We start from the raw sequence: 11,881 nt of genomic DNA, 5'->3' as shown, positions 1-11,881 counted from the left end.
CTTGTGAGACTTTCTCCCCATCCAGAGGAGTCCGGCAAGGTGACCCTCTAAGCCCTTATTTATTCATTCTGTGCATGGAAAGATTAGGACACTTAATCAACAAAGAGGTCTTAAATGGAAACTGGAAAGGGCTAAGGTTCAACAGGAAGACCCCCCCTATTTCACATCTCTTTTTTGCTGATGACCTGCTTCTATTTGGTGAAGCTTCAACTGAACAAGTGGATATGATGCGAAATACCATGAAAGCCTTTTGTGAGGTGTCAGGTCATAGAATCAGTCTAGCTAAATCCAAGGCCTTTTTCTCCCGAAATGTACACTTCAACAGAGCTAGAGATTTGAGCCAGAGAATGGGAATTGGGATCACAGGAGACCTCGGTAAATACTTGGGTGTTCCTTTATTACATAAAAGAGCTACTAAACTCTCCTTCCTCCCAGTTATACAGAATGCACAGAAGCGGTTGACAAATTGGAAGAGCAAACATCTCACCATGGCAGGAAGAGCGGTTTTAATCAAATCAACTCTCTCGGCCATCCCAAGCTACCAGATGCAAACTATGATGCTTCCAAAAAATGTACTCAAGGAACTAGAAAGGATCAGTCGCCATTTCTTGTGGAACCAGGATCAAGATAGCAAAAAGATGCACCTTATTTCCTGGGACCAAATCAAACGATGCAAAGAAAAAGGAGGACTTGGCATCAAGGATCTGCAGAACCAAAATACAGCCTTCATCATGAAACTGTGTTGGGGCCTCCTTACCAAGCCCGAAGCCTTATGGGTGCAATGTCTTAAAGGGAAATACCGTTGTGGTGATGAAATCTATCCAAATGTGTGCAAGAAACAGAATTCCTCAAGAGTCTGGCAAAGCATTACTTCAATTTGGGACAAATTCTATAAAGGAATTGGACGAACCATTAAAGATGGGAAGACAACCAGTTTCTGGTGGGACCTTTGGTCCCCTTTTGATGAGCCCCTCATACACTATGCTGAACACAACCTTCATAACCTGGACCCCTGTGATAAGGTGAAAGACTTTATACTTCCCAATGGTATGTGGAATGTTGATAAGTGGAGAAAATTCTTACCCCCCTGGATCACCAACACCCTTGCCAAACTACACACCCCCTCAGGTAATGAAAAAGACAGATTTATCTGGAGAACTGCCTCAGATGGTAATTTTAGTATTCGAGCAGCCTATAAATTTGTTTCTACACATGTGGAGCATTCAGTGGCGGTCCCTTGGAGAAAAGTGTGGAAACTCCCTGTTCCAGAGAAAGTCAAATTCTTTTTTTTGGCAAGTCTTTCATGATAGACTCCCCACAAACGCACTCAGAGCTAAGAGAGGCCTAACAAACAATGCTGAGTGTCCTTTCGAGTGTCTAAGAGAGGAAAACACTTTACACATCCTTCGTGACTGTGAGATAGCCAGGAATGTGTGGATTGAAATTATTAAACCTAACCATCTTGTCAATTTCTTTTGCTCTGATTTGCAGGTATGGCTCAGGAGATGTATGTCCCATAATTTGGGAAATGCACGGTTCGGCAGGTGGATATGGACTCGTGTGTTCTGTATGATCTGTTGGCTTATTTGGAAAAACAGATGCAGGGGAGTCATGGAAAATATGAGACACCAAGCAAAGGATATTATCCACAATGGATTAGCTAACCTGATGGAATCTACTATCTATGGACAGCTAAAACACCAGGTCTTCAAACTCGATAAATTGGATGTCTACCACTGGCAACCACCACCAGAGGGATATGTGCGTCTGGATACAGATGGATCAGTTAACAACAACAGAGAAGCCGCTTGTGGAGGACTCATTAGAGATGCTACGGGCCAATGGATCTTTGGATTTCAGCGTCAACTGGGATTCATGAAACCCACGGCTGCAGAAATTCTAGCTCTTCTTAATGGTCTACAATTTTGCCGACAGCAGAAGCTAAACAAGATCATTGCATATACTGATTCAATGGAAGCCTTCAATCTAATCTACAAAGATGGATGGCACGGACACCCTCTTAGATCAGAAATCAACGAGATCAGAAATCTTCTTTTCTCGGACTGGGAGATTGAATTGCGCTATGCACCACGTGAAGCCCTTAGATGTGCAGACTTCCTTGCTAAAGATGCTCAACACCTGAGAAGTAATTCGCAACTTTTGCCGAATGCACACCCAGGATGCCTCTCGTTCATGAGAGATGATATTTCCCAACAATTCAGTCTGGGAGTCCTTTCCTGATTTTCACAAGTTGTCTTAACTTGCCTGTTTGTATTCGAAAAAAAAAAAAGTATGGTTCACCCGAAAAAAAAAAAGTGTTCTTTTATGAAAGATTCTCTGGTGACAGTGACTGCTTTTGAAGTTTTTTTCTTTTTTTTGGTGTGTCTGACAGCCTGAGGTTGCTTTTAAAGAAACTTTAAAAGAAAAAAAGAGAGAAAAATTACACGGACAATTGTCTCATGGAATCTGTAACAATGACTGTGCTTTAAAGAAGAAAGGCCTCCAAAGTTACAGATGTCTCCATTATCAACTTCGAGAGAGTGAAAGGCGTTACATCTTTACCAAGCTAGGTAAGTTTTTGTTACTAAATTTTTGGCAACATGTTGTAATTAGTACGAGTTTAATTCCTAAATGCGTAGGTACAGCAAATATTTAGAGTTGAATCTACCAGAAGAAATGTCTAAATCTTGTTGAAAAGAATGCTTATGTCTAGCACTGACACTCCTATGCACGTTAAAAATAGATATTCAGAGTTTGGAAATGTTGAAGTAAAAGTAGAAAAAAAGTGTTCAAACTTCAAAGTACTCGTTGTTCTTTTAGGATCCAGACTCTAAAACTGAGATCTCAGTTGAAGGATATTAATCATCAGATTATAATACAACAAGGCAGAGAACACAGTAACGATTGTTTTTTTAAAGACAAAATGAATGAAAGATATATCATTTTAGGCCAGAGAAAGATATTTATCTGAATATTGAGGCTTAACTGACAAAGCTCAATTAAAGGGATCAAAACAATTATTATTCCGTACAAAAGAAAAGTCTATTGTTCTACCCACCTAATGCTCCCCGTAAAAAGGAGGCTCCAATCCACTTTTGGGCAAAAGAAGCATATAGATAGTTCAATTGAGTCATGAGGCGTCTGAATCAAGAGACTAGTATATATAAAGACTCCAATCAATTTAAAAAGTGTCTGGGTAACTCATAATTACTTTTCAAAAACACTTTTTTTTTTATAAATTAAGGTAAATTTCTCCACATATTTACTCCGTATACTATAAAAGTACTTCTGAAACTATAGTTTTATTATTACCCAAACACTTTTTTAGATTCTTTCACTGAACATATCTTATCAGTGCTAATGCTCCAGCTGAAGAATTTCACTTTTTCTTCGTATATGGTTCAAACAATTTAGATATATTACTATTATTCTTATTTTTTGAAATTCTTCAAAGGAAGCAAAATAAAAAAAATTACGGCCTTTTAAACATGGATTTGAATATAATAATTTATTTTTTTAATTAAATAATTTACGATTTATTTGAATCAATAAAATTTGAGTTGAGGCAAAAGAATTAAAATTAATTTTCTTTTTAAAAAATGGTGTGGTGATATGATTTCCTTTTAGGCTTTTTCGTCAACGAATCGTTTGACTTTGGCGTGGGGTAAGTAGGTGCGAAGAAGTTGGATCTTGCTGTCGATGTGGGCCTTCATATTAGGTTACGCTAATTCTGTCGGTGCAAACGAAAGAGAACAACCGAGAGGGGCTGTTCTGTGCAATTTATGATTTTACATGTTCCATATTCGTTTCATTATATTACAATTTGATTTGATGTGCTGTGCCATTTTATTTATTAAACGCACTGTTTATCACTTTATTGGTATGCATAATCAAAATTGTCCTTCGAAGGACTTGACCAATATTTCTATGAATGTTTTTTCTTCTTGAATTGTGTCTGATGGTCATTGCAATGACCCGATGGACAAGCCAAATTTATTACTCCTTCGATCCTTATTATAAGACCCAATTTGACTTTTTATTTGGTCCTAATTATAAGACCCAATCCATTTTGTCTCTTATATTTATGCATTTTTTCCAAGATAATCCTTCTAATAATGATAGTTTTAGCCAATATACTTAATTAGTAAGGATATTTTAGGAATGACAACACTTATTTATTATAAATAACTAACTTAACTTACTTCCTTAATCTCCTCAAATAAGTCAATTGGGTCTTATAATTAGAACCGAAGGAGTAAAATCTTATGATCTCTTTAATACGATTGCAGCAAGCAGGGCCCATACTCTGCTAATCCTAAAGATAGGCTCTTTATTTCCTTTTTATTCTTTTTCGGAAAATAAGTAAACAGATGCTAAGACCAGTGGAACACTTATAAAGTTCACTTGATTATCTCTTAAGTGGTTGGGGTCTTCCTTTGCCTTCAACACTTCAAGAAAGATTTAATTCTAATATGAGAGAAATATATATTTTGTGGCTCAAATTTTAAAAAAAAATTAACAGGAAAAAAAAAAGTGCTCCTCCATCCTTTCTCTTTCTTACTAGACTCTTAGGGGGTGTTTGGGAAATCCAAAACCATGGTTTCAGAAGCAATTTTCCGCAAAACGAGGTAATCTCCTCCACATATTTACTTCGTAATCCGTAAAAGCACTTCTGAAACCATGGTTTGGTTTCTATCCAAACACCCCCTTAGACTGTTTGGATTACTCACAAAAAATATTTTTACATTATACGAGGTAGATATGAAAAAAAAATTACCTCCTAAAATATTTTTTTTAAAAAAAAAAAAGACCCCAAATATCTCATACATCCTGTATCTTAGAATTGACGACATCCTGTTCTTCAGTGAGACATAGAGACTAGAGAGGCAAGGACCACTAATTTATTTTTGGAGTTAAAAAAGGGTAAAAAGCAAATTAATTGTTTGAGTCGCAAAACGTCCTCGTTTAAGTGTTTGCGGGATAGTTTTAGTACTATGTCAAATTAAAACAGGCTGAACATCTTGATCCTGCTTAGAAAATCCCATTATTTCTATCTACTACAGCATGATCACAAGTCCTCATGAGTCAATAATCTTGTGGTATAGTAACATTAAAGCTCCTCTCCAAGTGAGAAATCACAGAACGGAACAAATTAATTTCATGTATAATTATGTTCGTTTGCAGCATCAAATTCTGAAGACTTGTTAATAACTCCTTGCAAATAACACACATGGGCACTCAACTTGGAAACCACAGAACCAGCTAAGCAGACGCAGACAGCATTATACCTAAGGAACATAGTTAATAAATCTTGGTCGCTATCATGAGTTGTTTCAACCTCTCCTTTGCTTCAACCATGCAATTCAACTAAAGTAAGAAACTCTTTTAGTCATCAGATTTTTTTTCTTTTTCTTTTTTTTTGGGGGGGGGGGGTTCCACTCCAGACAGACTAACCAATGGTAATAGAAGAATGAAATTTCAAAATTAAAAACATAAAGTCACGAATAAGACTGAGAACTTTAAAAAAGGAAAGCAATGAATCCATGGATTACGGCAGAAATTAGGAACAAACTGATGTGAACTGTTGACACTTTTCCAAGTCTTCCACCACCCAGTGACGTAACTTCCAAACCCATTAACTTTAAGCAAACAACCATATGTCACTTCATAAAGTGTAATATACCTCCAAATTACATTATGCTACCTTTTGTTTTAAAAATTATAATAGAATTCTCTTTAATTTACTTTTCATATGAAATTAAATTTTATACAGCATGGATGTTAACAACTTCTAATTTATGAAGTGTTTGGGATATTAAACACCACATCTCCTTCAGGCATTTTGGTGTGATAAATGACAATGTTGATATGTATGTGCTGTTCATATTAAATGATGGGAATTGAGCCCTACATGCCATACCTGAACTAAAATCTCCGTAAAGGCCAATAATTCTGGATAATAGTGACAAAATAATATATGTGTGTCGTAATGCATGGTGCCCATGATTTGGTAAAGCAATAAAAGTGAGACAAGGACTGTGCCGCATTTCATTGCCTATTTCTTTTGCCACCAGTAACTCAGCAGCACTCAGTCTGGCTACTTTTTCCCAACCTCTTCCCTCTTCCCCTCTACTTGCTCCTACTTACCCTCCTCGCCACCAAAATCCTTCCTGGACCAAACTCGTGTCTTTTTGCAAGGAAAGAGATTCAGCTAAGGTCAAGATTTATGCGTCTAGTTTGGTCAAGCTAAGGGAAAAAGCAGAGATTCTTTGCTCCATCATTCTTCAGCATCAAGTTGTTGCTAGTGTCAAGAAGAAGGAAGATGAACCAGGAAATGAATGGGGTTGATGTTGAAAGGGTTCAGGAGAATGGGCATGAGAAAATAGATTATGTTTTTAAGGTGGTAGTGATCGGGGACTCTGCTGTGGGCAAGACCCAGATACTCTCAAGGTTTGCAAAGAATGAATTCTGCCTTGACTCAAAGTCCACCATTGGTGTGGAGTTTCAGACTAGGACTGTCACCATCAATGGCAAAGTCATCAAAGCTCAGATCTGGGACACTGCTGGCCAGGAAAGGTTCAACTCCCTTCTCTCTTTCTCTCTCCATCTCAATCCCTCTTGCGTTCGAGTTTCCCAGATAGTATCAAGTAGATGATTATTATATTCAAACAATTTGATCCCAAATTGACCTTGGATTTTTAGAGGCATTTTATCAAAATCATACATGCTGTTAGTATTAACTCCTAATATTTGAATTATCTCTCCCCAAGTTACATTGTAATAGTACCAACCAGAGGATTGTTTTACTCAAGCAATGTAATGCCAGATAGACCTTAGACTTCAGAGGCATTTTATCAAACGCAAGCTGTTGACTAGACTCCCAGTATTTACATTTCCCTTCCTCAGAGTTGTAAGTCCAGTAAGAACTCTGAAGATCAGTGGAAGAGATTTATTGTTTTTGTATACAATATCGATAGTGTTATACACACAGATCACGCCCAGTTCTTGAAATCACAATTCATCAGTGCTCAGATAAATTATGTAACACTTCAAACTGAGTAGGATGTAGCATTGTGACTGCAAATTTTCCTGGTGATGATAGGTACAGGGCAGTGACAAGTGCATACTACAGAGGAGCATTAGGGGCAATGCTGGTGTACGACATAACCAAACGGCAGTCGTTTGATCATGTAGCGAGGTGGGTGGAGGAGTTAAGAGCACACGCGGATAACTCCATAGTGATAATGCTAATAGGGAACAAAGCTGACCTGGTGGATCTGAGGGCAGTGTCTACGGAGGACGCGGTGGAGTTCGCGGAGGAGCAGGGCCTCTTCTTCTCGGAGACTTCGGCGCTCAGTGGGGAGAACGTGGAATCTGCGTTCTTCAAATTGCTGGAAGAGATCAACAGGGTTGTGTCCAGGAAAGCACTGGAGTTCACGAATGGGAACGCCAGTCATGGTGCTCATAATGCGGCCACACTAAAGGGGTCCAAGATTGATGTAATTACAGCTCCTGAGTTGGAAATTAGTGAGATGAAGAAGTTATCTTCCTGTTCGTGCTGATGGCAGCGAAAAGCTGGCATTTTTTCCCCCCTCTTTCAAAATTCGTCTGTGTAGCCATCTTCTTGACGAGTGTGCTCTGCTATGTCATCTAGGCAGATTGCTGTTCATGCTCAGAGTTTAAGAGCATTTACTATTTTCAGAAAATTATGAATTTTTAATTGGAGGCGTAAATATAGAGTTAATGGACGCACCAACTTACAACAAAGGATTGGAAACAGATTTTCTGCCATAAAAAAAATCACATTATAACTAGTTATAATATTTATAGTGACCAGTTGAAGTTAATAAATATGTTCATAAATTAGTTTGTTACTCTGTTTGATTGGCATTGGAATCCAGAATTTGTTTTTCTTTCAATCATCCTGTGCAAAGATGTTATGGTGCATGATTTACCTAATAAGTTTATAGGTCTTTTTATTTTAATTTTTTTCTGTTGTTTTCTCCTTATTTATGTCTTTGCATTGAGTATTCAAGGGAAGAAAAGAAAAGATACTCTGTTCTCTGAAGCATTAATATTCTCAACTATAAAAGATTAAGTGGCACGAGAATTATAAGCAATTATAAAGATTTTTACACATTTAATGATTATCATGTATTTTTTTAATATCGTTGAAGTAGCTAAAATATACTTTTGAAAAGAAGAGGGCGGGATAACTCTTGCATGAAATTCATTCTCGAAATACTGCCTTTCTCAATGTGAGCGAGGACTACTTATTGAAGTTACTACTAATGCTAATATTGATGTGAGTTTTGGAAAAAATTACGAACGCACGTGATTGTGACCAGCTTCTCAGTTGGGCCGCTTTCAGGAACAATAATTGGGCCCAAATTCGTGCACATAAACAGGACGAGGATGGGCTGCGATGAGGCCCACATAGGTTCAAACTCTTAGCTGGGATGAAAGATTAAAAATGAGGGGTTAAGAATTAAAATCAAGATTGAGAAAAAGAGTTAAAGATATTTAGTATAAGTGGTTTTTTGTTGTAGTGAGATTGGGGAATAACACTTTTTCTTATGACATTTCTCAATCACACATACATAGATTTACTCAATCCCAGGTAAAAAAAACAATTACTTATACTAAATATTTTTTAATAAATTTTCTTAATCCATAATCTCAATCCGTACCCCTTATTTTTCAATGCTTCGTATGAGAGCTGCCACATGTAGGGATGTTATCTCCATCTCTGATTTTTTTCCCATGCTGTTATTCTGGCTGTGGCTAAGTATATATATAAAGCAAATTACTACATCTTATATTTAATATAATAACTAGTTGACTAATTTAAGTAGATTAAAAAAATGATTTAAATTAGTTATTTATAATAAATAGATGTTGTCTTTCTTAAAATACCTCTGATTATGTATATTAGTCAAAATTATATTTGATAAAATATTTAACATGTGCAACTATGATTATTTTTTAAAAATCAAATAAATATGAGAGACAAAATATACTGAGCTCTTATATTTCGGACCAAATTGAGTGTTAAACTATTTCTCATATTAAGAACTAGAAATAGTATATGATAATGCAAGCTGAAATTTTAGGAAGATTTTTTTTAGTAAAATTTTTTAATATTCATGAATACTTGAAAATCAGAATGCATACACTAAATCAACCTATTTTTCAAAAGAAAATGAGATCAATTTTCTTATAGTTCTTTTTTTGAGCAGCAATTTTCTTATAGTTCACTAGATATGATTTGATAAATCTGCCTTGATTTATAAAAGGCATTAAATAGATGGATTTGTACCAAGTGCAATTCAGTCAATGAGATCCTTTCTTCGTCTGGCACATGGTGAGAGGTGCTTTGAAGTGGAAGGAAAAGAAATTTGAAAAAACAAAATTAAAACTAGAAAATTTGTTTCTTTGGCCAATCAATCTAACCCTTTTTGCTAAATACACGTATTAAATTACCTTTCCCCTTCTAAACGTTTAACTCTAAATCACTCCTAAAAATGACAAATGAAAATCTTGCACTCAAACGAATCAAACGTGCCGAGTCTTGGTGCCGGGTTACAGAAAACGCCTTTTCGGCCTTTTTAATTTGCATCCACTATCCACATGGACAATTCTTCCTTAACACGTGTAAGATTCTCACCCTACCATCGCTCTGACCTGGGACTCACCCCAACATCGAACGACTGAGATTTCGCGTTGCTCTTCACTCTGAACAAACCGTACAGTTTCCGTAAATCCTTCACTGTAGATAGACCCTCGCTACACGGAGACCGGGCATCGCGTTCTTCCAATTCATCGGCGGCGTTGCTCTCCCCCGACCGCCGCCCCATTTTCCCGCTTCCCCTACCATCGCCGTCCGTTTGCAGCGCGGTGATCACCGACTTGATAGCTCGACTGGGTGAGGTCCGATTCGCAATCATTAACTCGCCTATCTCGGCAGGGCTCAAACTCGCACCGTTTTCAAAAATCTCTTCAACCTGTGGGAACAGCTTGTGGTCCTTCACACCGAGATAGCTATTCGCGAGCGTCTTGAATGATGCAAAATCACAAAGCGGGAAATGGATATGGACGTCAACCCGACTCGGTCGAAGCAGGTTCGGGTCGATTTGATCCTTACTGGTCATCGTGAAAACCATGACTCTCTCCTCTGCGCAGCACGAGTTCAAAATCCCGTCCATGAAGTTCAATACTCCTGACAAACTCACACCCGTCGACTTCTTCTCCATCAGGAACCGATCGAGGTCTTCGATGACGATGATCGATTTAGGCGTCGCTTCCAGCAGCAGCAGCTTCAAATCGGAATCTCCAGGGACGTTGGAAAGGTCGATGTCGTATACATCGTAATTGAGGAAATTGGCCAAGGCAGCGACAAAGCTCGATTTTCCGGTACCGGATGGCCCGTACAAAAGGAAGCTCCGTTTCCATACCCGACCCAATCGTTGATAGTACTGTTTAGCTTTGAGGAAAGATTCGAGGTCGGATTTTATCTTGGTCTTCAGATCGGTTTCCATGGCGATGGTATCCATGGTTGATGGATGCGTGAACGGAACAGATCTCCACCGGACATTCCCGTCGCCGCCTATGGATTGGGTGCCAGCGTTCATGTACAGCTTCAAATCACGTTTTCCTTGTTGCTCTATTTCATCGGCAACGCTGTGGATGTGCTGGAGATAAGGCCGGAGAATTCTTCTCTTGTCGGCTTTTCTGATTTTCAGTACTAACGTTCTGTTTTTCGACTCACATGTTTGTTCTGCTTCGTGGAACCAGAACACTCTAGCTCCAAGAAATTCATCGCCGATGGTTTGTTTGAGGTCGAGGCGGAGAACGATGTCATGCTGCTTCTTCCCTGACGAAGTGACGAGGTTGGTGAAGTCAGAGTCTTCAAGGGAAGGCAGAGAATGCAGATAGAGAGAGACCTTCTTGTAAAGCTGATTCTCCTTCAAGCTCTCGTTGAGCTCTGGAACTTTGAAGAACTGGTAAACATGAAAGTAGTCCTCAACCGTCCTCCATAATTTCTTCAGAGTATAGATGAATCCAGTTTTGAACAGAATCACCCGAAGGAAAAAGAACGCAAGAAAAAGCAATACTGCAAGAAGAATGAACCAAACTGATATGTAAACAATCATTGCGGTGATGGAAGACAAAATCCCAGTTGAGGAAGTGGGCAAACTAAGGCTAGAGTTTCAGAAAAAATGATTTTCTGGAAAGCATAGCTTTGAACTTTTGGTGGGAAATCATGATGGTATTAAACGGAGTTTGAGAAGAACTTGAGGAGCAAGTAACAGAGACAAGGGAGTGAGGCTAAAAGAAGAAGATAAAGAATTGTCCAGTGAAAAAAGAAGAGCCCTTTCTCTTTATGTCCTGGGCATGAATTACAAGCGTTGTTTACGCGTCCAATTTGTGTCTCTTTGGGGGTTTCATTGACTCGTGAGGGGATAAGTAAGTCACGTAATCTACTTCGTTAATTATTAATTAATCTATACGCTAGATCTTATTCTTAGCCTAAAAAGATAATTAGGGGATATACACCTATACCATTTCAGTCTTGTTTGTTGGCGTGACAAAAATTAATAATTTAATATAGTTTTTTTTCTTTGATTTGGGCAGAATAATCATCTTATTTAAAAATTGTGAGGGTGTGGATGGCAATAAAATAATTTCTCTATAATTTCAAAAATGAGAAAAAAAGGTAACTATCTATTGCAAAATTCATGCATCCTAATCCAATTGAGCGTTGGACAGAAATATTTTCCTTGGATGGAATAAAACTCGTGAAAGTTAATTAGATTCTCAGTAGAATAGCAATCTCTCCCATCGAAATATCGAATGCTAGGCTTCAAAATTCAATCAAGAG

At 37.9% G+C, this 11,881-nt stretch overlaps 2 protein-coding genes across 2 annotated transcripts; one reads left to right on the top strand and one right to left on the bottom strand.

The window, feature by feature from the left end:
- Window positions 1-6,098: 6,098 nt before the first annotated feature.
- LOC114736207 (ras-related protein RABA3) lies at window positions 6,099-7,919 on the top strand. Its single transcript, XM_028923982.1, has 2 exons — window positions 6,099-6,576; window positions 7,103-7,919. The coding sequence occupies exons 1-2, from the start codon at window positions 6,323-6,325 to the stop codon at window positions 7,560-7,562; spliced, it is 714 nt and encodes a 237-aa protein (XP_028779815.1). The 5' UTR covers window positions 6,099-6,322; the 3' UTR covers window positions 7,563-7,919.
- A 1,639-nt stretch (window positions 7,920-9,558) lies between these two features.
- On the bottom strand, window positions 9,559-11,384 carry LOC114736208 (AAA-ATPase At2g46620-like). Its single transcript, XM_028923983.1, has one exon. The coding sequence runs from the start codon at window positions 11,151-11,153 to the stop codon at window positions 9,669-9,671; it is 1,485 nt and encodes a 494-aa protein (XP_028779816.1). The 5' UTR covers window positions 11,154-11,384; the 3' UTR covers window positions 9,559-9,668.
- Between the last annotated feature and the right edge of the window lie 497 nt (window positions 11,385-11,881).

The sequence above is a fragment of the Neltuma alba genome, unplaced genomic scaffold (genome assembly GCF_004799145.2).
Source record: "Neltuma alba isolate B1F8T4 unplaced genomic scaffold, ASM479914v2 tig00013319_pilon, whole genome shotgun sequence".
Lineage (NCBI taxonomy): Eukaryota > Viridiplantae > Streptophyta > Magnoliopsida > Fabales > Fabaceae > Neltuma > Neltuma alba.
Note: the sequence above shows the minus strand (reverse complement) of the source record. Positions and strands in the feature narration are given on the sequence as shown.